This window comes from Delphinus delphis, chromosome 18 (assembly GCF_949987515.2).
Source record: "Delphinus delphis chromosome 18, mDelDel1.2, whole genome shotgun sequence".
NCBI lineage: Eukaryota > Metazoa > Chordata > Mammalia > Artiodactyla > Delphinidae > Delphinus > Delphinus delphis.
In genome coordinates, this window is record NC_082700.1 from 78079061 (window position 1) to 78102574 (window position 23514).

General features: G+C 61.5%; 1 protein-coding gene across 2 annotated transcripts in view; it reads right to left on the reverse strand.

The window, feature by feature from the left end:
- Positions 1-23190, reverse strand: part of GAS6 (growth arrest specific 6) — a 32901-nt gene extending 9711 nt beyond the window's left edge. Inside the window, exons 1-9 of one of the 2 annotated variants that reach the window (XM_059995894.1) lie at positions 22973-23188; positions 22619-22785; positions 10533-10557; positions 9097-9159; positions 4772-4894; positions 3905-4027; positions 1523-1645; positions 849-970; positions 106-224 (exon numbers count right to left, since the gene is read on the reverse strand). In XM_059995894.1, the coding sequence (XP_059851877.1) occupies positions 106-224; positions 849-970; positions 1523-1645; positions 3905-4027; positions 4772-4894; positions 9097-9159; positions 10533-10557; positions 22619-22785; positions 22973-23045 (938 nt within the window). In that variant the 5' untranslated portion in view covers positions 23046-23188. Of the gene's footprint in view, positions 1-105; positions 225-848; positions 971-1522; positions 1646-3904; positions 4028-4771; positions 4895-9096; positions 9160-10532; positions 10558-22618; positions 22786-22972 lie in introns of both variants that reach the window. The other variant, XM_059995895.1, reaches the window with a different exon arrangement.
- Between the last annotated feature and the right edge of the window lie 324 nt (positions 23191-23514).

Here is a 23514-nt window from a genome sequence, read left to right on the forward strand (position 1 = left end):
GGCCCACGCGGCTGTGCTGGACTGCAGGCTCCCCGGCCAGGACGCGAGCACGGGGCTGACTTTGCCCCCCGCCGCCAGGCCCAGACGCTCGGGCCGTCCTCTCACCTCGTGGGCTGCAGCCGTTTGAAGCGCAGCCTGATCACGGGCGTCCCGCTGAACATGCGGCCCAGGTACAGCGACTTCACACTCTTGGCCACGTTGAAGGGCACACAGGGCAGGATGTCCTGTCAGGAGCGGGGAGCTGGCCTCAGGTGGGGGCCCTCGGCCGGGCTCCCACTGGAACCCCCAGGGACCCTGCTGCCCCCAGCCCAGCCCACCATGGGGGCTCCCAGGGGAGGCTGGTCTCCGATGTTTTCAGAGGCCCCCGCTCCCTGCTGGCAGCTTCTCCAGCACTCTCCTTCCCTGTGCATTTCCCTTCTGCTTTCATATTTTAATTATGGAATATTTCAAACGTACGGAGAATAATAAAAACAACTATAAAATGTAAAACAAGCAAAAAATGGAGACCTTGAAGTTGCTTCTAGAATGTTCCCTGCTCTACGATGCGGCTTCTCCACTACCTGGAGGGCCACACGGTGGGAGCCCCGGGGGGGTCACAGGGCAGCCAGGGCAGGCCTGCCCTCACGGTCAGGGGGCGCCTTGCTGCCCACGCATCGCAGAGCCCGGGCGGGGGCTGCGGTCACGCGTGTGAGTGAGTCGCACTGGGGAGGAGCTGAGGTGGCCACAACCACACATCGGGTGGCACGGCCACGCCTCCCACCCCGCCTCTCCCCACGGGCCCGAGGACGCGCTCCCAGCCAGCCCCACGCGGGGCCACAGCGCAGCCGGGAGGCCGGGCCAGGCGCTACCTCGCAGGTGTTCATGTCCCGGGACAGCTTGAGGCCCCCGCGCCCGTCACAGTGGCAGGTGTAGCTCCCAGGGGAGTTGACGCAGGCCTGCTCGCAGCGCCCCTCCGCACACTCGTCCACATCTGCCAGCCACAAGGAAGCGCCTGAGCCCACTGACGCCACCACGCACCCTGCTGCCCCATCACACCGCCACGGACGTGAGTCCCCAGCCCGAGACCCGGCAGCTCCAGGCCCGTGGCTCCTGCCCAGCTGGCCGGCTCCTTCCTGGGGACGCGGGACGGAGGCCGTCAGCATGGCCAGGTCAGCGTGGGACACAGGGACAGCCTGGTGGGCGGGCAGGGCCAGGACTACCCCATCCCCTCCCTGGTGGAGGGGGCAGCCGCTGGCCCCAGGCAAGAAGGTGGTGGGAGGGAGCAGGGCTCTCGGCGCCCCCGGACTCGGCTGGGCTAGGCCGCACCGAGGGCAGGAGACAAGCCTGTTGCCCAGAAGCACAGGGGCCCCGCCTGGTCGGTCTCCCTGTGTCTCTGGGGAAGAGGCCCAGGTGCACAAGGGGCGCGCGCCATGTCGCAGGTGTGCAGGACCCACACGAGCGCTCAAGCACGCTGTGCTCCTGGGAGAGCAGTGCCCTGCGCACGCGTGTGTGTGCGTGTCCCGTGTGGTGTCGGGGCGGGTACCTCGGCAGGACTTCTCCTGGGAGCTGAACGCGTAGCCCTCGTCGCAGAGGCAGGAGTAGGAGCCCGGCAGGTTCTGGCACTGAGCCTCCCCGCAGGCGCCTGCGTCCGCACATTCATCCAAGTCTGCAGGAAAAACCAGCTGTGTTTCAGGTCCACCAGGCCTGCTGGCCGCCGGCCCGAAATGAGACGCCGCCAGCCAGGCTGGGAACCGCCGCTGAGAGGCATCCAGCTCTGCAGAGTGAGCACAGCCTGGCCCCGCGGTGTCATCACTGCACCCTGGGCGACGCAGCCTTCCTCCCCTCCCCTCCCCCATTCCCTCTCCCCTCCCTCCCCTTCCCTCCCCTCCCCCTCCCTCCTCTCCCCATTCCCTCTCCCCTCCCTCCCCTCCTCCCCCTCCCTTCTCTCCCCCTCCCCTCCCCGCTCCTCTCCAGCCTCCTCCCTTCCTTCCATCCACTGGGCTTTCCAGCCCCAACCCAGGAGCAGGGGTTGGGGGGGGCACTGCTGATCAGGGGCCTGGTTGAGAAGGCTGATTCCAGACGGTGTACAGGGCACCACCTGGCCGGGCTGCACACAATTGGTGCTTAATTCCAATGACTGCAGTCCAGGAAGGTAAAAAAGGAACTCCTGGGGCCCTTTGACTAGAAGTCCCAGCCTGCGTCCTGGAGCCCTGAGCTGACCACGGAGCCCACCACTGCCTGCCAGGCCTCACTCAGGCTCCCTGGTTCCAACCCCCTCCCCTCGCACCGGGGGCTGCCCGTGGGAAGCCAACGCCACAGTCGCTGTAACTGACAATCAAGGGTCAGTCCTGAGGTTCCATCCCCTCCGCCCCTCTGGCAAACAAGTACAGAAAGCCTGCAGTTAAGAACTGGTTCCTAAAGTGACAGAGGGACTTTCTAGAAAGCGCAACCGTTACTTCAAGTAACATCGATTCCTCAGAAGGCACACAGGACCGCATGCCGCAGACTCACGACCTCATTACGAGGGCAGTTGAGCAAACACAGGCTTTCAGATGTGGAAACTAAGACTTCTCCCCGTGCTCAATCGTGGGAAGGAGACAACACAAAGGGCACCTGCTCCCCGCAGGGAGCCTGTAAACCTACACGGTTCCACATCGTCAGGACCCACCTGCACAAGGACCAGACTGCAGCCGTGATGCGGGCTGCTCCGTCCTGAGCAGAACTGAATCTCTGGCTTCGCAATTCCAAGAACTGGCCTCACGAGAATGGGATTAACACTGTTGCTCATAATAATCTATATGTTTGTGGGCATCAAAATAATTGTAGCTGGCTCTGCCCCTATATGTAAGCGGACAACCAAAACCGTCAGCAGAGACGGTACAGGCCCACGTCAACGTCGTCCGCTCTGAGCATACGGCGCCTATGTCAGCACGAAGAAGACAGAAGACGGACCTTCACCCCTAACCCCACGGAAGTGGAACGATGTCTGACGGGGGATTCGTAAGCAGCTCTCCACAGGGAACTGCCCTCAGGAAGCCCCCTTCCTTGTCACTTTAGCAGAGACACATTGCAACCGGCTTTCGACCAGGCACCCCCACGCTCTACTCATCTCAGCCCAGGCACACCTCTCAGATCTCTTGATCACACAATACCTCGCCTAACCTGTCTCTTCTTTCTGTAGATCAAAGGAGTAGAAATGAAGAATAATGAACAGATGACCAGATCTCCCGCCAGCTTCCCCTCCAGTAATCTCCCGAACGAACTGTGTGACCAAGATCGCATCTAGAGGGAGGCCGTGAGGAGTCGACACGCCCGCACACAGTGGGGACGGCAAGGACTCTGACCCCCCATCTCAGGGATTAACTCAGATCCCTTCTCTGTCTCCCTTTAGAAGCTTTCAGGGCCGGGCGGAATCTTCGGAGGTGGTTTCTGGGGGACTCTGAGGACGCCATCTCCCCAGATCGCTGGCCTTCTTTCTGCCGGTTGGGAGCGCTGGTTTTGTAAGCAGTGAGCAGTGGGACCCTGGGCTCCCTGCCCACACCCCCACCCCCGCCCCAGATGTCCTGGGCCCCGACTGGCACAGAAGCCTCTGCTGGCTCTGTGGCCTGGAAGGAGGCCTGGCAGCCGCCTCCCATCCTGGGGCAGTAAGCACGGCCTCCCCCGCTGGGCCGGCCCTGTCCACAGGCCCTGGTGCCTCAGCCCGTGTGGAGGTGCTGGGGCAGCTCCCCGTGGCCGCGGACATGCCCGGGCATGTGCTGTGTCTGCAGGACGCCCACAGCCTCCAGAGCCTGAGGGACCAGCCACGGCCTGCAGCCTCTCGCAGAGGAGCAAAGCGACTGTGGCTTCAGCCAACCGGCAACTTGGCAATCGCAGAAGAAAATGGGGGAGGAGGAGAGAGGACGGCAACCAGGACCCAGGGCCTCACCGCGGCAGGTCCGGCCGTCCAGGGAGAGTGCGTAGCCGCTGTAGCAGCCACACTGGAAGCTGCCCGGCTTGTTGTAGCAAATCTGGCTGCAGGTCCCGCTCTCCTGGCTGCACTCATTGACATCTGGGAACAGGACACAGGGACGGAGAGAGCCGGAGGTGACCCACAACCCGCCTGGAGCACGTCGCAGCGCCTGCATCTCTGACCCCATGGGATCCACCCTCAGATCCTGGGTGGGAGGGCACAGGGGCCCAGGGCTCCCACTGCAGCCAGGGGGCCGCCTGAGGGTTCTAACCACATCCTGGGGGTTTTCTGCAGCTCTCCGCTGACCCTGCGCACTGCAGACTCAGAGAGTCTCTTGACTCCTTTCTGACAGCTGGGGGGCCGCGCCGGGCGGGGCAGCTACAGGGCACTCTTACTGCCCTGCTCTCAGGAGGGGTCAGCGCCCTCCCCGCCCCCCCCCCCCACCCAAGGAGGTGGCCTGGCCAGAGCACAGTTCAGGGCTCAGCACGGTGGGTTTTCAAGCTGGGTGGCGCCCCGCCCGGAGGGGAGAGGCAAGACCTCCCGCGCTGTGCAAACATTCGCGCTCTTGGGAGGACCCCGCCCGCCCATCTTCTCCCGGGAGCTGGGAGGGGGCCGGCCAGTGAGGGGCCTGGACCCCTGGCCTGCCGCCCTCCCACTTCTCCTCTCTCTGCTCTCAGCCAGACGGGCCGGTGCGGCTGTGTCCCCGGCGGGGTGGCAGGCGGCCCGGCGGGGAGAGGCGGAAGAGAGAAGGACTCAGGGCCCCACCAGCCCGGGGCCCTCGGGTGGCCCTGCAGGGAGGGCCTGACGCCTATGCCCAGGCCCGCCCCCAGGCCGTGGCCTTACCTCTGTTGCAGAGCCGTCCCGCCCAGCCGTCTCTGCACTGGCAGTAGAAGGTGCCCATGAGGTCCTGGCAGACCTGGGTCCCCCCCTTATCGCAGGGGTCTGGGTAGCACTGATCCGGCAGCTCTGAGTTGGAAGGAAGGAGAAGGCGGCCCTGAGCTGTCCCTGGTCGGCTGGGAGGAAACCGAGGCAGGTCTGGGGCACTAACGTCCCCTCCACTGGCCCCGGCGGGCCGCACAGGACACCCACCTCTGGGAGGGAGGGCGTCACAGACCAGGCTGGCCAGGCCCCGCCGATCCCAGGAAACCCAGGTCAGCTCGGAAGGAGTGGCCGCCCACCCCCTGGGCCCGAGGTCAGGGCCGCGGCCCCGGGGCAGCAGAGGAGAGGAGTGGGCCTGGCTGGGCCCCGGGAGCTTGGACCTCCCAGGGAGCAGGTCCACAGGGCCCTGGCCGGTCCACGGGCCAGCCCAGCAGACACAGAACATCCCCTGCCCCGGCGGCCGTGTCCACCCTGCCAGGCCAGGACCCCTGGCCTGTGGGGTCCAGTTCGCACAGAGGGCGCCCACAGCCTCCCCGCCCGCCCCTCGGGTGGGCCTGCTGCCTCTGCCTCCGCTTGGACACGGTCCAGGCCGTCCAGGCCCCGGACTCCGCTGCTCCCCTTTCTCTCCGACACACGCCGGCCCCACGGCCTGTCGGCTTCAGCGATGCTGGTGACCAATGGCCATCCTGCTTCTCTGATCGTCCTGCTTTCAGTGGAGGGGAACGGGGCACATTTCCCGGGGCCCTGGAGACGGCAGGGCAGCCACCCGGCCAGGCTCAGCCCTGCGATGCCGCCTTTCTGTGTGCCAGCGGCCACTACCTTCTCATACCCGGGCGTCCACCTGCAGCACCTGAGCCAGGCACTGTCGTGCGTCTATTCACCGAGCGACGGGCCCGTCTGAGCGCTGGGAAGCCCACGACAGGTGGCCACGGTGCTTCCGCCCTCCCTCTGCCCCCGCCCTGTGTGGAGCTGAGGTCACCACTCACTCCACAGCCTGGTCACTAGGAAGAGGCCAAGCCAGCACGTGACCATTGAGAGCGCCAGGCGGGCACTCACCCCCGCCTCTTCACTTCTTTCTCAGGACGCTGACGTCTCCAGCCGGACGCTGGTCCGGGGACAGTGTTTCCACCGTGGGCTTGCTCCTGGTCCCAGGAGGGCAGTGGGCCCCTGTCCCCCGGCTCAGCAGGCCTCGCGCCAGCCCCTGTCCTTGGCATGGACCCAAAACCGTGCTTTGTCCCACTGCGTCCCTGTGGGTCTGGGGCCCGGTCACCGGGGGGCCCCTCGGGGAGGGCCCAGCATGACTGTTTGTGTGCGCAACCCCGGAACCCACGTCTCTCGCTGGGCCCTCCTTGTGGCCTTTCCACGGGACCCCCAAACCTTGCTTGTTCTGCACAATTACAGCCCACAAAACACTCGCAAGTGTGCCCCGAACACAGCACCTCCGGGTATTTGGAGACTCATGCACAGCTGTCCTCGGCGGGCTCAGTGAGTGCCTTCCGCCCCAAGCAAGTAGGACTGGGTCTGGCGCTCGGAGAGTGAGGAAGGGGGGTCCAGCGGTCAGCCCTGTGGCCCCCGTGCCGCTGTAACGAGGGCTCCCCCGGGGGACAGGAGGGCCGGGGCGGCGGGGGTCAAGCCCAGTGCCAGGGCTGAGATGACGGACGGGTCTGCTTCCTGACACTGTCTCCGCAGGATGGGGCTCTGAGGGGGGCAGGGAGACCGGGGCGGTCGGGGGGACGTGTGCTGGGGCCCGAGGGTCCGGCTGTTCCCCCAGCAGCACTTGGCACGTCAGAGGCCCTGCAGGAGGGACGGGGAAGATGGGGTGCGTCTCCACTCGACATATTTGGTGAAAGACTGAAAGTTATTTCAGAAGGACACACCTGGCCTCATTACCTTTGTCTGGAATTTGCCTAGAATGCCTACCCGCCGCCCCCCCACCTTTAAAAATCAACCTCCCCTGGGGCGGGACAGCCCCAGGAGATCCCCACAGGGAACCTAGCTGGAGAGCGGCTCTTATCTGTTGCCCTGTCGGGAGGCTTATCTGTAGGGCAGAGGAAGGAGAGTGTTTGCAGGTGCCCCTGAGCTTCTAGGAATTCGGTGGACGCAGGCAGCCTGCAGAGGGGCTCGGGGCTGAGTCAGACCTGAGCCCCAACCCGGGCCCCCGACAGGCGGGAGGCGAGGGCCACGATGGCTGAGAGAGGATGGAGGGAGAAGCGGCTGCTATGTGGACGGGGGTGTGAGGCACCTGCTGAGGCCAGCAGAGGCCTGTCTCAGTGGCTTTTGCTCCCACTTCCAGAAATGTGTGGGTGTGACGAGTTATAAGCTGGGAAATACATGCAAATGCGGGCCGTCGTCCTCACGGAGGAGAAAAGGCACGGAGACCCTTCCTCGTGGAGACAGTTGGCCAGGACTCCGCAGACGGCATCGCCCAAACCCTCTGGGACCCAAAGGCAGAGCCTCAGAAACCGATCCCGGACCCCCGGGGGAGGCACATCTAGAATAAATGACCTCCTCACTGCATCAGAGACGCCGAGGCAGGTTATAAGCTTAAACATGAAATATCAGACAACTTCTTATAGTCTCAGGAAAAGGACAGCCTGAAACCCAGGAAGTGAAACAAACTCATCAGTTCGAACACATCATTTAAAAAGAAGGAACGGGCATGGCAAGTTGACAGCACCAAAAATCTGCTACAAGTGAAGCGGAATGACAGGAAGCTGAACTGCTGTGATGCTCCCATGTCTGCCTAAGGCCGGTGAGGTCCCGCTCAGCCTGGGGGGCCGAGGGGCGGGCTTTGCTCACGTCAGCCGGGGTGTGTGGGCGTGGGCTCTGTTCCCTGAGTGCACACCGGCCTCTGCCCCTCACTTGCTCTTGGGAGGCTGCTGAAGGGTCCGTGGGGAGCCCGGGCCTCACAGCAGGGCCCCTGCCCTCCTGCAGTCTCTCACTTCCTTTGTGCGCCTGGGCCGGGCTGGGGTCTGTGACCCGGGGCGAGACAGGCAAGGCCAGCGGCTGGTACGTGGGAGGCTGGGTGACGGGTCACAGCCGCCGAGCCCTGCCCACCAGGCCCTGGTGCCAGTCCCGGTCTTCCACCCGCCCTGGGCGACCCCGCAGTGCAGGCCCGCGTGCAGCGCAGGGCTCCCCGTGCGGGGCTGGCTGTGCGCTCAGCGCCCGTCTCCTCACCGGTGGAGCCGGTGCAATAAGGCAGCTGACAGCCGGGCCTGGCGGGGACGAAGCGGTCACATCACAGAGCTCTCCGGCCACAGCCGGGCCTGGAGTCAGGCTCGGCTGAGACGGGCCTGGGGGTCTACGTGTGGATTAAAGTTCGTGCAAAGTGTCAGTGTTACGTATGATAATTTAAAATAATAATAAAGACGCACGATGAGCTGAAGAAAAATTTTGCTACCTTTAGTACACATGGCTAATTTGCAAAATATATCAACAGCTCCTACAAATTGAGGCAAGTAGGCAAAGACTCTGAACAAACTACCCACAGAAAAAGAAACCCAAGGTTCCTCAACATATGAAGCTCAGCTTTACTCATGAGTAAGAAAAAAAGAAACTGAATTGACTGGGGGTCTTTTTTCACTTTTTCTACTGAAAGATATAAAAAAGTAAGAAGCAATACACTGGGCTGGTGCAGGTACTGGGAGAGGCACTCCCGCCCTCCACCGGGGTGGGGGGTAACGGGGCCGGGTCTGCAGCAGAACTGAAAAAGAACACAGCTTTCCCTCTGCAAGTCCACTCTATTCTGCAGATATTCAGACAAGGAGGTCACTCTGGCTTTGCTTGTTACAGTATAAAAACTGGAAACGGCCCAGGTGTCCGCCAGTGCACACTGGTTAACAAGCACGCTGCCCACCAAGCGTGAGTGTGGACGCAGCCCCACGTGCTGGCCGTGCTCGTGCTGACACAGGAAGCGTCTGCGAAACGTGGAGGGGAAAGGGCGGTGGGGTCATGGGTTCAGGGAGCTGCCACCTGTGTGGAAATAAGAGACTCCGAGTACATTCCTACGGGTCTGAGAATATTCTTAGAACCGGTGGCCGTGGCGAAAGGGCCCCTGACTGACCAGGAGGCAGGGCCGGATGCACCTTCTCTCCACCTGTGAAAGGTTTACACTTCATACCGTGCGAATTTCCTGCCTGTTCGAAAAGCCAACACGTACTCGCTTAGAAAAGGAAGTTCAGGGCAAAGGAGAGGACCTCAGGCAGGTGCCGTGGCTCCAAAGACAATGGAAATATAGCAAAGCCCCAAGACCCCAAACGCAGGGGCTTCGAGGAAGGAGACAGACTTACTTTGCACGCAGGTGATGAAATCTGTGTTCTTTTTGTACGGAGATCCATGTTTACTGATGCATTCTGCAAAACAGAGAGGGCAGGGCGTCACCTTCCGGCACGGGGCCAGCAGACGTGACACTCTGGAGGGAGACTAGTCACGCTGACACGGAACATGGAACACCGTCAGACGAGAAGACGTCTCCGCCCATGGGCAGAGCTCTGTCTCCAAGGAGCCTTGGGCCCCTGCAGCCTCCTGGTGGGGTTCTTTCTGTCGTACAGAAGGCTCTCCAGTGGCACTCAGGAAGCTTCTGACCGTGGTCAGAGGGCTGGCCTCCATTTCAACCTGACCCCCGCTTGGAAACAGTACCCTTGGTTTGATGGTCAATCTCTTTGGCGAACTAGCCCCCTCCTCCTCTGTGCTGTCTGACCGCGTGCTCCACACGGAGGCCAGGGGTGGGAGGGACCACAGCATCCGGATGATCTGAACTTGAGCTTGGGCATAATGGGTGTTGGTTGAGCCACTTCACTGGCCCTTTGGTGGGTCGCTGCTGCCCATCCGTGCCTCGGAGGATGTGGGCACAGGCAGTGGATAGCATTGGAGGTGGCCCGGGGGCCACTGTCGCCTTTGCCTCAGGATACAAAGCCATGCACCCGGGAGCAAGGCCGGCAGGGAGCCCGGATGGGGCTTCTCAAGGCCAATCACAGGTCCACTACGCTTGTTGCCAGATACACACCCACAGAAGGTACCTCTACGAGGCTATAAGGCCAATGGAAAATTTACCAAAATGCGCTTCACACAATTAAAGAGGAAAGCCCTGGAATACTTCTCTCTCATTATAAGTAGAGACATAAAAGAACCCTTGAAACAGTGTCGATTAAGGAACAGTTCGCAGGGGAACTTTCAGGTCTTCCTGAAAACACGGGACCGCCTTCGCCTTTTTCCTCTCGTTCTCCCCCAGTCCAGGCCCCCCCGCCTCCACACACAGACGTGACTGGCGCTCGGGGAGCGCCATGACTGCTCGACGGCCAAGGCTGTTAGCCTGCCCGTTCCTGTTGTCCAAGTTAAACAAAAGCACGTTTTAATGTTCTCAGCTTTAATTAATAACATGGTATCAACAACCAGAGTCCGCATAAGCAAAAGCTCTCTGAGGTCTTCAGTGATTTCACAAGGGCAGAGTCCTGAGACCAAACAGCCCGAGAACCACGAAAGCAATCATATTTCCAGTTAACGAGCTGAGCCTGGAATCAGAGTGGGGCAGAGGTCTGCAAACAATGGCATCGGCTGGAGGCGACACTAACGCGGTCACTATGGTATAAAAGACACAAACTAGGGCTTTGTCCCGTGAGCCCTGGAGAGCTCCCAACTCACTGTGCGATTAAGCAGGTCCTTCCGGGAACAACTCGGTGATGAGGTGTGAGGCCCCAAACAAAAGGAGGAAATGAGTCCAACTTACCTAAGTACCTTGGATAAAAGTACTCCTGCGGAAAAAGAAAAAGAAAAGGCAGCGGTTAACCGGCAGAGTGCCCGGCGTCTGGGCACCACCCCCTGGCGGCTGGTCCACCAAACCTCACCCCTCTCCTCCAACAGGAACGGCCAGGCCCGGGAGGCAGGTGCTTGAGGGAGGACGGCTGCCCAGAAAGCCACTTTCTGCCCTTGAGAGGGCTGGGGGAGGGGACGGAGGGAGGGGGCGTCCCTGGGGCCACGCAGCTTCTGCAGAGTGATGTCTGCACACTGAGACCAGACCTGCGGTAACCAGCAATGCTGTGCGGGTGAAGCACCTTTCAGGAAGACAGGAAACATGCCAAGAAAAAGGCAAGCCTTGGACCCCGGTGGCCGCAGGGGCCCCTCGGGAGATGGGAGGCCTCTGTAGGACTCCCAGCAGCGACGGTACTTGTAAAACAAACAGCTGGATGAGGGATGGAGGGTGTAGACGGGGAGTGCTTTTATCCATGACTGCAAATTAAGAGATGGGCGCTGGGCGGTGAACGTCAGGTGAGAGAACACCTGCCTGTGCCCATCCCGGCAGCAGCTCCGGGACCCACACGCTCTGATGTCCCGCTCAGGGACATCGCTCAGGGCCGATCGCGGAGCAGTTTGGCCCTGTGTCCCCTCCCTGACGGAACCAAGGGGCCGGATGCTGGGTGTCACCTGCTTGCTCACGACCACCCTCCCAGGAGGGTCTTGCTAATCAGCCCCATTATCACAGATGAGTAAACTGAGGCTCCAGCCCGGCTGTGGAGTCTGACTGAGTCCCGTCCCAGGGAGCGCGGGGGCGCCGGACCCCACGGGGCCCGTGCTTCACGCCCGCCGGTCCCCCACCGCCTCACTTGTCCCCTCCGCTCGTGCTTGGCCGGGGCGTCCCGCGAAGACGCGTTCAGGTGTGCTTTTATAAAGTAGCGTTCTGGTAAAGATGCTTCTTGTAAAACTCAACTTGTTTCAAAGAAAAGTAAGGATCAGAGCAAGCTTGGGACTCATGCAACACTTGCGAAGGTGACATTCACGCGAATGTGACAGAGGCAGGCAGGAGGCGACTGCCCTCCTCTGCGCTCCCAGGCCCCCGACAAGGCTGGCTGCGCTTCTTTCTCCTGCTTTCAGTCCCACACCGGCTGGCGCTGGGGACGGAGAGACAGACCAGTCTGGGGCCCTGTGACGAGAGCTCTCAGGGTCCCGGGGGTTGTGGCATCTTTCGGGGTTAGAGGGAGAACAGAGGCCACTGGGCTTTGCAAAGGGAGGGAATTTGATTCTGAAATAAGATTCAGGATGGACGCAGGAAGTTCCGCTCAGGCTTAGGAAGCCGAGGATTAGACCAGGCTTGAACGTGGTGAAGAACTGCGGGGCAAGCACCCGATCACACACACGGTTACACACTGCAGCCTTCCGGAAAGGCAGGTTCCATTCTTCAAGATCGTGACTAGCTAACAGTAATGTGTAATATGTTTTAATACTGAGCCCTGCTGTTGTGAGAACTCAGGCTCCGCAGCCCTCCGTGCCGCCCTGCTTCCCGCAGGTCTGTGCACGGGAACGTGTGGCCCGAAGCTCCTTCAGGGAGCTGCGCCCAAGGGCAGCTGTGTCCACCGGGGTCTACAGTGAGGCTGCATGTGCTCTGGAGCTACAGGAGAAACTTCCCTGTGAGCCCCTCCTCTGTCTCTGCTACTTGCGACCTGCCCCCCGCACAGGAAAGGAGAGCAAATCTGCTTTACCCCTGAGCCCCTCAGAGGCCGGCCACGTCCCTGCGGGGACCGGTGAGGCGTGAGAATCCAGCCCTGATGCTGTCCCACTGTTCACCCGATGGCCTCGCTTCCTGGCCCTGCGCATGGATGGGCTGGGGACTCCCGCTCCCGGCTCTGCTGGCCAGCGTGGACGTTACCCTGCAGACACGCCCGTGTCGGTGGTGCGTGGATCTTTGTCGTGGAATGTCTGGGCTTTTATCTGGATTACACAACGTGGCCAGAGTCGCACCTCACACCACAGTGTGGTTACTTCTCAACAGTAAACTGAGAACTCATTACTTCCTTTAGGACATAACAGCGCTAAGTCGTTTCCAAACATCTCTACTCTGACAAACTAGGCTGGGACTTGGCTGTCAGGACAACTTTGCTTCCTGACATGAAACGTGTAAAGGTGTTTTCCCTGGGGAACAGTCGGGAGGGCTGACCAATCCTTTGGCCACAGCCTTGCTAGCAAATCTGTCTTCTGGCAGAAGACCGTCAAGGTCACGGCAGCCTGAACTGCCCTTGCCGAGGCTTCAGTTTCCTAAGAGCAGGAAGCTCACAGCGGCCCCTGAAGACGCCCTCCTGCAGCTGGGTGCCCCGGCTCCACTGGTCCCGCCCGGGGACCCGGAAGGGCTCCTAACCCCTGGGGCTGGCGTTACACGGCTCCCCACGTGTTCTCCTAGCACGGTTCATACAAAACCCTTTCTTCCTTCCTTTCTCCCCAATTCAGCTAAGATTCTCCAAACCAGGTGCAAAAGACTCCACAAGACAGAAGGAAACACAGACACCACTTCTCAGAACACGGACCTCTGGGATCCCCCAGGCCCTGCTCCACCCAGAGAACCCAGGGCGGACCCTGCAAGGGGGACAGTCCCCAGAGACACCCCGCGAGGGCACTGGGTCCTCTCCTTCCTCAGACACTGAAGCGCACGTTGCAGGGAGGTCCTGGAACAAAGTCCTGGGTATGACCACCCAGTGGCAGGGGTGACGCTGGGATCAGCCCCGGCCCTGACCCTGAGGCCCTGCTGCAGCTCTGCACGTCTGTGTGTGTGGTTCCCTCGGCTGCACGTACACCCTCCATCCCCATGGCTGTCCCCTCCCACCCCACCTGCACGCATGTGACAGGGACAGCGGCCCGAGCGGGGGGGCCCAGTTCTCCGGGTCCTCTTCACATCAGTGTTAGGATGATACGCGCTGCTCCGGATGCTCAGGGCCCTGGTACGGGCAGCAGCGGCTCTCGGGGGCATGGAGACCCTGGTCCCCTTACCACCGGCCCCTCCCTGCAACCTGCACCTGCCCACGGCACATCCCTCTGCACGTGCTTCCCACCTGCTCTGGGCACCCGCTGCACCCCAGCTGCTGGCGGAGCACGTGCACACAGGCCCTGGGCACCCCCGCACCCCGCCAGGGTCAGCAGGGCCGCAAGGCAGGGGGTGGCAGCCTCCGCTCACCACTCAGCTGCGGGCTGACAGGCTCAGGGGGCTGGGTGACTGCCGAGGCCCAGCGTGCGGCAAGAACCAGGGCAGCAGAGCGGGGCTGGTCCCTCCAAGCACAGGTTGTATGAGTGCAGCTAAAAAGACCCATGTGAGAGGCGTGTTGTGCAAAAACTCCGTGACGTGGCTAAGTACAGTATCTCCGGCCAGGCATGAACATACTCTTGGAAATGAACCTCGTAAAACAGGTTTGCTTCCAAACACCTCCCCCCACAGCAGAGATCTGCAGTTGCCATCCAGCATCCGCAATCCTCCCTCCAGCCTCAGTAACAGAACTCTGGATCTAGTTAGAGCTGCAATGCACCCAGCTACAGGACTGCACTTCCCAGCCTCCCTTGCAACTAGGGGTGGGCATGTGACTGAATTCTGGCCAATGAGATACACACAGAGAGTGAAATTGAGTAAAGAAAGTGGAGCACTTTGGTTCTCTGGCCTCCTTGCTGGAATGTAGATGTGATGGCTGGTACTCCAGCAACTTGCCCAGTGTATGAGGAGGCCTGGCAGACAAAGGCCATGCACCAGTACAGTGGAGCACAAATAGGTCATGGAGGCCCCTGGGCCCCCACGACTGAGCAGCCCCGGGCAGCCTGCCTCCCACCTTTTACATGAGAGATAAATAAAACTGTCTTGTTTAAACCACTGTTGCTTGCAGTTTCCAAATTTATGAGGCAAAAATCCCAGGCTAGCTGAATTTGAAAAGTGAGTGCAATTTTCACATTTGTAATGACCTGCAAAGTAAAGTTATAAATCTACCGTGAGTCAAGATTTCATGAGTCAGTGAGAATGTTTTGGGAAGTAACCAATGCAAAGGCACTGATAAATCAGGGTTTAGGCCAGTTAACAACGACAGAAGAGAAAGTTCGCAAGTATCACAGACTGACTGCTTCAAGACAGAATAACCTGATTGCCTAGGATTAGCAAAGGCTCGTGGGACTGTGGGTGAAGCTGTCAAACGCTTTTTGCAAAAATGTCTCCATTTATGGTAAGGAGAAAGTAGGCTTTCTAAAAATCATTATTATTTCGAAAAAATGTGCCCTGCCTCTCCCCGAAGTCTTACTTCAATCCTTCTTTGTTCTGAAAATTTAGTGCCTAATTACATTTACAATACAATTTTGTAAAGCATGAAACGGAATAAATTTGTTTTTATAATTTACGGCTTCATTCCTCAAGATGGATCGGTGCCCTCACTGTGTAATCTGATCAGTCTTCAGTGGCTCACTCGAAGTGGCCCTTCTTCCCGTCTAATGTGCTCTCCTGGCGGAGCCTTCTTGGGGCTGCTGGGCTCTCACCTTCACAGCACTGGCTGGTCATCCACAGCTTTGCCCGGAAACCCTTTGTTCTCAAGGCCAAATGCAGCGATGCTGCTCACTTGAGTGGCTGGGGTGCTCACAGGCAGGAGAGGAAACGACTAAGCCACACTGGGTACTACTAAGCCTCACCGGGTACTAAGCCTCACCGGGTACTAAGCCTTCCCTGCCAGGCCTGCCACGTTCTCTCTGGGAAATGTGATTCACGAAGGTGAACCAGCAAAACTTTATTCAAACCATGGCTATGCCGCACTGAGGGATTTCTAAGCACCGGACCCCATGCTAAGTCCTTCCTTCACCCTTGTGGTGGCACAACAATGACCCCAAAGACGTCCAGGTCCACCTCCCGGCAGCTGTGAATATGGTGGGCTCCACAGCGAAGGTCAGTGAGGTTGCTCATCGGCTGACCTTGGGAGGAGGTGATTCCCCTGGGCCATCGGGGGCTCAGGGGACCACAGGGTGTGCAAACAAGGAACAGCAAAGGCAGCAACAGATCCAGAAATGGCAATGTAGAAAGAACGCCCACCTGCCGGCCAGGAGGATGGAGGAGGGGCCCGAGCCAGGGACGCGGCGCCTGCAGAATCTGGAATAGGCAGGCGTGGGCTCCCTACTGGGGCCTCCAGAAGGGAGCGGCCCCAAGAGACGCATTTCAGACTCTGGCCTCCGGAAGGGTAAGCTTGTGCTGAAGTGTCACAGCAGTGAGGAAACGACATCTTCCCTGGAGTCAGGCAGGGACGCTCCTGTCCCCTCCGACCTGTCCCTGCCGACACGTGGCAGCTGGCCTTGTGGAGCTCAGGCAGCGCGGGACCAGGCGGAGGGACGACGCTGTCTGCCTCCCGTCCGCAAAGCCATGCCCACCAGCCCCTAGCGGGATGCCAGCCCCTAGCAGGGCGCCAGCGAGCAGCGTGTGTCCCCCAGGACCTGTGGAGCAAAGGGGCAGAGCGGGAACCAGGGGGCTCTGGGCAGGGACGCGGCCCTCGTGGTCTCCAGCGCCAGGAGGGGGCTTGCTGGGCAGCCTGGCTGGGGGCTCAGGCGTCATCCCAAAGCCACAGGGAGAGACCGTACACGGCTGCTTGGCAGTGTGAATGGGGACCGAGGCCCAGCAGGTGGGACGGAATGTCGGCCTGTCCTGGGAGGGCCCCGAGGAGGCAGAAGTGGTAGCACCAGAGATGCTCCACGGAGGCCGCAGGACGTGTGCTGCGGGGGGCGGGGGGGAGCGGGGGGCCGCAGGCTTTGTCCAGAGGCTGAGAGGCCGCAGCGGCACCGACAGGAGAGGGGAAGGAGGTGAGAAGCCAGAGAGAGTGAGTAGGAGGGAAGAGGAAAGTGGACATCGCCCGGGGATCAGGGAGGAGCTGGCGACCACCCGTCCCTTCGCAGGGACCCACACAGGCTGGGCTGCAGAGGACTCGTGCTGCGGGTGAGATGGGCAGGCGAGGGTGGCATGGTCAGGTCAGAAACGCAATGTTATGCTTCCCTGTTTATGTGAATTCAGGAAAACCAAAATGATGTATTTTCCCATCATGCAAAACCCACAAATAAAATGCTGGACAGAGTACAGGGTGACAAGTTATCAGGGCAAACAGCGCAGCTCCAACACAGCCTTTGTGCAAAGGTAGTGTGTCCAGGAGGCCCTGAGAGCAGGCTGTGCAGACGGGACCCAGGCTCGCCCTGGAGGCCACAGACACCTGGGCTCAGGGGTCAGCCCTGAGTTCCCCCTGGTCCTCCCACTAATGACCTGACTCCCTTGAGTCTGTCGATCCCCGGGCTGCAGCTCAGGGGCGCCTCCACGGGATGGCTCAGGCTCTCGCCCGAAGCAGCATTCTGAGGTCCCGTGACAGATTCTGTGAGTGCGCAGCTCCAGCCCGTTCCTGGCCTCTGGAAGGGGATGGAAGGGCACCTCAGCCCCTTCGGGTCCCTGCTGAACCACGGCCCCGCACACGTGAGCGTTCAATTCTGAGCAGCACAGGATGGGCTGGTGTGAACGAGGAGAGACTCAGAGGAGGCATGTGGTGGGTGCAGACCTGGGTCAGGGGTCAGGGGTCAGAGTTTGCCACACCCCACGGGAGAAGGCGCCCTGCCCCCGACAACTGCCAACAGCCACCTCCTAACACGTTTTCCATTTCAACCCGAAGCATCGCACTAAAGAAACATGTGTCCAAACCACAGAGGCCCCTGGGGGCTGTACCTGTGGCCGTGCTGGGCAGGCGGCCCCAGCCTGGCCTCCGGCCCCGTGGCTGCAGCAGTGACCTTCCCGGACGCCCTGGGAGCTGGTCCAGCCCAGCTGTGGGATTTCCACAGGGCACAGCATTCCCAGAAGAGGTCCTCAGAGAACTGGGTTTAGGTGGTAGGGTTTGGGGACAGATGTGGAAAGAATGTATTTTATTATCATCGGCACTAACTGGAAGGAGACAAATTTCACCTAGAATTTTGGAAGAAAAACAGAAAGTCCAAGAAAATAACAAGTGTGATGGAAACACATCACTACCTCCTTTGAAGGACGTGTTTTTAATTGGTGCAAAGTGCCTTTCTCAGAGGCAGATAAAGAACTCCGTCCACTTCCAACACCTCCTTAAAACTGACTTTAAAACTTAATAAACTGCACTCTCTCAGGGTCAAAATTTACAGGTGTACACGCACCAGGATCGCAACGAAATCACTGGACTAAAACAACCACCGAAGGGGCAGAGTATTCCCAACATCAAATATCAAACCACAGCCAAGTCTGCATCACAGAAGCAGCAGCACGAAGACGCCAGACACCTGCCAGTGCAGCCAGGGCAAAGTAACCGCCTGGCCGGGTTCGCGACGTCCTGGCCCAGCACCTCAGAACCTCGAGAAACAGGCCAGAAGCATCAGCTTCTCAAAGAGCGTGTTCTTCCTAAGTCCCATAGGCAGACCTGCGGTGACTTTCAAAACGTCTTGAATTGGTTTTCCAGACGTTAAGCCCGCAGGCTGGGACGAGGTGTCTTTTAGGGGGCTGCCCTGTCATTACACTGCAGGGCCAGCTCCGGGCCGGGCAGACCCCCGGGACTAAAACAAGCACATCTGTAGGCACAGGGGCAGCCAAGGGGGTCCAGACGGAGCCTGTCTCTCCCTCAAGGCCACCCGGGGGGCGGCAGGCCCCGCGCTGGGGGCCTGAATGCGGGCCCGTCTAACCAGCCGTCCGCGGGCCTCTGAGCCGTACCGAGCCAGCTCTGGAGAAAACATTACGACTCGGAGACCCTGCCCTGCCCGGCCAGCTTCCTTGGGCCTCCAGGGGAGGAAGCCCTGGAGGGATGGGGCCCAGTGGGGAGGCCTGGGCAGCCCCGGGGCAAGGGGCCGCCCAGGCGCACAGGAGCTGGGGCTGGATCTGCACAGGGAGGGCGCCTGGTCACACTCCTCGACGGACCCCGGTGCGGCACGGAGGAGCGGGGCGTGTGCAAGTGCGTGTCTGAGCGTCCAAGTGAGTGTTAGGGGCTGCTGTCCAGGCATGGGGGGCAGGGGGCCCGAGGCTGTCCTGGAGGTCACTGGGGGTGACGAGGGCCCCCTCCCCACTCCTGCTGGGACCCCTGAGACCCCTTAGGCCACCCCAACAGGGGAGACTTGAGGGAGGGGCTTCCACCTCCCTCGGGCTTGCCCCTCCCCAAGCTGTCCCCAGAGACTCTGGGGTCTCAGGAAGACAGGTGTCCCTGGAGGGCAGACGCAGTTCAAGACAAGGCGGCAGCCCTGCAGGGCTCTGAAACTGACTGCACCCCGAAAACCCTCCTGGGTAGGGAAGTATCACCACCACTGGGCCCCCATGTCTGAGAGAGCGGGGGTGGGGTGGGGGGAGAGAGACAGAGACAGACAGAGAGACAAGTAGACACCACCAGACAGAGACAGAGAGAGACACGGGGTGTGGGGTGAACATGCGAGGTCAGAGGTCAGGCTTGGGCTGCACTGGAGGCAGAGGGGCCCTGTGGGTGGGATGCCGGCCGAGCTGCAAACACTGTGAATATTGTTGTTTGCATCTCAAACTAACCAAGGTGATGGCGTCAAGGCCCAGGACCTGGAATTCCTCCCGACCCACAGGCCTCGGGTGGCACTGGTGCTGGGAGGTGGTGACCCATGCGGGGCCGCAGGTCGGGCTGGGTAAGTCTTTCGTCCAGAATCCTTTCTGGAGGCCACGGGAAATGGTATCGGTGTCTGGAACCCACTGGTCTTAAAGGACTTAAGCGGGAAGGTGACTGCTGGGCTGGCCCGGTGAGCTTCTGGGAGAGCTCCGGAGACCCAGCAGGGGTGCCTGGGGGCCTGGCACCCAGAGTCCTCTGGACAAGAGGCCAGAACGAGGGAAATGCCAGGAAGAGAGGGTAACAATGCGAAAGGAAAACGAGATAAGGATGGAATCTAATCGCAGGCTCTGGGGGGAGGGCAGGGCGGGGACACTCCCCCCGCGGCCCCAAAGAATGTGGAGGAGACCCTGGTCAGCAGGAGGGAGGCAGGCGACACCTGCATCAGGAAGGCCCCCAGGCTCCCGTAACCCCAGGAATCGGGAAGGTGCCCACAGCTACCTGCTCAAAGGAGAGCTCTATCCGTCAGACGCCTCCATCCCCAAAGAGGAAGACGGCCCAGGCCCAGGGTGGAACAACCCGCCCGGCAGAAAGAGCCTAGAACACACCCAGCACAGAGGGCACAGCCTCCGGATTCCAGGGGCGGCTTGCCGTCCAGAGGGCCGGCTCCAGGTGCCCCAGCCCCCAGCTCAGGGGGCAGGGCGTCCTCCCCCTTCCCCCCTCCCCGGCCCCCAGAGCCCCAGGAACTGAACAGGAAAGATAGTGCGGCCTCCTCTGCTCCAACAGGTGTGTGTGGCTGCAACGGCCAGACACACAGAGGACAGGCCAGCCCCAGAGGTGACCCTGGCAGGTAAGGACTGGCTTCTCCTACAAGCACCCCCCTGAGCAGGCGAGCGGATCACAGCCCAGCGGATGCTGTGATCACATCACACATCGGGACGCTGGCGGGAGGTCCCGTGACGGTCACAGAACCAGGTCCTGGTGACTTTTGAACTAAGGTCAGGGCGCTCATCCTGGGTCACCCCCGCGAACACTCACAAGGAACAACATTTGAAGGCGAGGAATTGATGTTTCTCAAGAGAGCCCCAAACTGTGTGGGGCAGAGGGACCCACTGGTAATGTCACAGGACGGCCTCATTCAAAAGCACTGTTTCTCCAAAGGTGTATTAGCAGTGAGCTGTGTTTGGAGGGTTTCCCAGGGATCCCAGGTCCCTGGAATCTGGGACCTCCCCAAAGTGAGGGAAAGGATGGTGTGGACACCTGGAGGGGCAGCTGGTCGACCAGAGCGGGGCCGGACATGCAGGAGCCCCTCACCACCAGCCTCAACCCACGCCTAGCTGGGCTCCTCCCAGCCCTCCACAGCACCTCCTGAGGAAAAGGACAACAAGCCAAGGGCCAGACCAGACAGAGCAAGCAGCCTGCACAGCGGTCTACACAGGAGGCAAGGTGCGGGCTGAGATGTGGGGGTTTGCATTGACTGCAAGGGAAGCTGGTAAATAAAGGGAAAGATGTGATTACAATTTGGGGGTGGGGGTCAGAAAGGAGGACAGAAGTCTGGAAAGTTACAGATGGCTTTGATATGAAAGGAGTTCACAAATTCCCGATGGGGTAGACGGGGTGGATGTGAGAGAGGACGCCCCCAGCGTCACAGCAACTCCACCTCGGCAGGGAGGGAAGTCAGGACGCTGAGGGAAGTACAAAGTCCCTGCACAGAAATGGCGGCGTCTCATTAAAGTCATGGGCTGTGAGCACGGCTTCCTTGTCTCGTCTTCATTTCATCCATTGTAGACAAAGTTATAATTAAAACGTAAGTCACAGGGGGGATGGCTCTGGGAAGGGTGGCGCAGCGATTAGTGCGCAGTGTGCCCAGGCCCAAGGCCTTTCCATCCTGGAAAGCAGGGACGGGGGCAGGGCAGGGGCAGGCCGGCGTGGGTGGTGGCCTTGTTGCCCTCAAGTCTCGTCACCCGCAAGCCCATCCCACACTCTGTACAAGCCAGCGCTCCAGGCTGGGCCTGGGGCTGGCGGGACTGCAGCCAGCACACAATCCCGCAGCAGGGCAGGGACACAGCCCACTGCGGGACCTTCAGAACTCCTCCGCAGGTGCCATGCCAGCTCCTCTGGGCCACCGGGACTCACCATCAAAGAAACGGGCAAACAGGCCAGAAGAGACCGGTGGCAAAACAAACGGCGTGGCTGCGGACACTGACGACAGAGTCGCAGCAGAAGCGCCTGTCACGGCTCAGCCACCGCCACCGCGTGCTGGGCCAGAGGGAAGGTGGGCACAGCTGGGCCATCCCTGTATAAAGCTTGTTTCGGAAAGGGGACTGAAGGGATGGTCAAACCAACCGGTCAGAAACGGGAGTCAAAGTAAAAGCCCACGGGCCTCACAGCCATTTGTTTATTACACGAGACATTTATTTCATCCCAGAAGAATCCTTTAGAAGAAAATTTCCCGTAGAACCAAAACCAGCTGTGAAATCACCCTGACCTCTCGGTGTGAAGCGACGCAGTGTAAGCCCACCCCATCTCCATCAGTCCTACTTCCCAAAGACAGGCGCGCGCCAGGTCCCCCAGGGCACCGCCACCCCCTCTCCCCTCCCCGAAGATGGTACAGCTCCTGCGCTGACGCGGAGGCCACACCGGGGCTGCTCCCTGCGGTCGGGTGCCAGCCACCCCGCATTCTCCGAGGACATTATTAATAGAAATCTGTCCTGAGTCAGCCCGTCGGGCTCCTGAAGGCACCAGCTGCTTCGGCGAGTGCACCTTTCCGCAGGGGCTGCGCACCGGCGGGGGGACCTGGGCCCGTCCCTGCTGTCCACTCGGACCGCCCCCGACCCTCCACGGTACGTGTTCCAGCTCTACTCCCGTCCTCCTGCCGCGGGAGCCGCTGCTGCCAGCAATTCCAGCCCTCACGCCTTTGAAGCTAAAGCTCTGTCCCTCCTGCTGCGGATCAGGGCGCTGTGAGCAGCTCCCCCCGCTCCAGTCTAGCTAAGGGGGCGGGGAGGTAGGAAACTGATCTTCTTTTTAAACCATTTATTTCTTTTACATTTTAAAACGGACCCTGCGGCATCCCGGTTGAGCTGTCTTATCACTGCACGGTTCTTTCAAAGCGGCTGCTTTCACAGGCTTGCCGAGGGAAGAGGACTGCAGGGCGTCCGCAGGACCTCCCGCCGACATCCGCCACCCCCCTCCAGCTAAGGCGGCACCTGGCGTCACCAGCAGAACTGGGCCTCGGAAGGAGGAGTCTTGAGGGTGGGCCCGGGTCCCGGCGCCTAAGACCCTGCCCTTCCGCCGCGCCGACCGCCCCCCTAATAAGGGTCTGGATGTGCCCTGCAGCCGAAGGACTTGCCGCAGACGCCGAGGCTCCCAGCCGTGCGCGCACGGACGGTGTCCCCGGAAATGCGGCGCCGCAGGGACGGCGCTCGAGGGGACCCGGCTGCCCTGCTCCACCTCGCGGTCCCAGGCGCCGGGCGCACACCTCCCCCGCCCGCGCGCTCACCGTCTCGGGGTCGTTCTCGAACACTTCCCGGGCCTCCTCCTGGCTGCACAGCTCCTCGATGCACTCCCTCTCCAGGTGGCCCTGCTTGGCCTCCTCGAAGACCTGGTAGGCGCGGCGCTGCCTGGGCCTCAGGAACTGCGCCGCCTCGCGCGCCCGCAGGATCACAGCTTCCCGGGCGCGGGCGGGAGAGAGCGGGGACACGCCGTCAGCGCGGCGGGGCCAGGGCGCACGGGGTCGGCGCGCACGGGGCCGGGTCTGGGCGCGGGCACCGGGGCTCCCCTCGCCCCCGGGGTGGCGGGGTGTTGGGACGGGTCCCCCGGCCCAGCCCGCGCCGCGGCCCCGCGCGGTACTCACTGTGCGCGGACTCGGAGGCCAGCAGCAGCAGCAGCAGCGCAGTGCCCAGGGTGGCGGCGGGCCCGGGCGGCATGGCGGGCGGGGACGGGGACGACGGCCGGGACTGAGACCGGGGCCGGCAGCCGGGCGCGCGCGGTCAGAGCGCCCGCGGGGCCGTGGCGAGGCGCGGGCGCCGCGGGGCGATGGCTCCGGTCATCCCGTGCGGGCGGCTCTGAAGGTCACATCCCGGCGGCTGCACCGCGGCGCTCGCGCGGGGCTGGGCGGGGGCGGCGGCGGGGGCGGGGCGCGCGGGCAGGACCGGCCTCCGGGCCGCGCGGTGCGGGCGGGGCGCGCGGGCCGCCGCCGCCGCCGCCGCCGCCGCCGCCGGGCCGAGCCGGTTTTCTCCGGGAAGATCAAAGCCCGGAGGGGAAGCGGGTCGTCGGGACGAGGGAGGGGACGCGCCCCACCGCCGCCGCCGCCGCCGCCGCCGCCGCCGCCCTTGTGCAGGAGCCTCTCCCCAGTCAGTGGTTAAGTGTTTGTAATCGGGATGTAGACGCGACGAA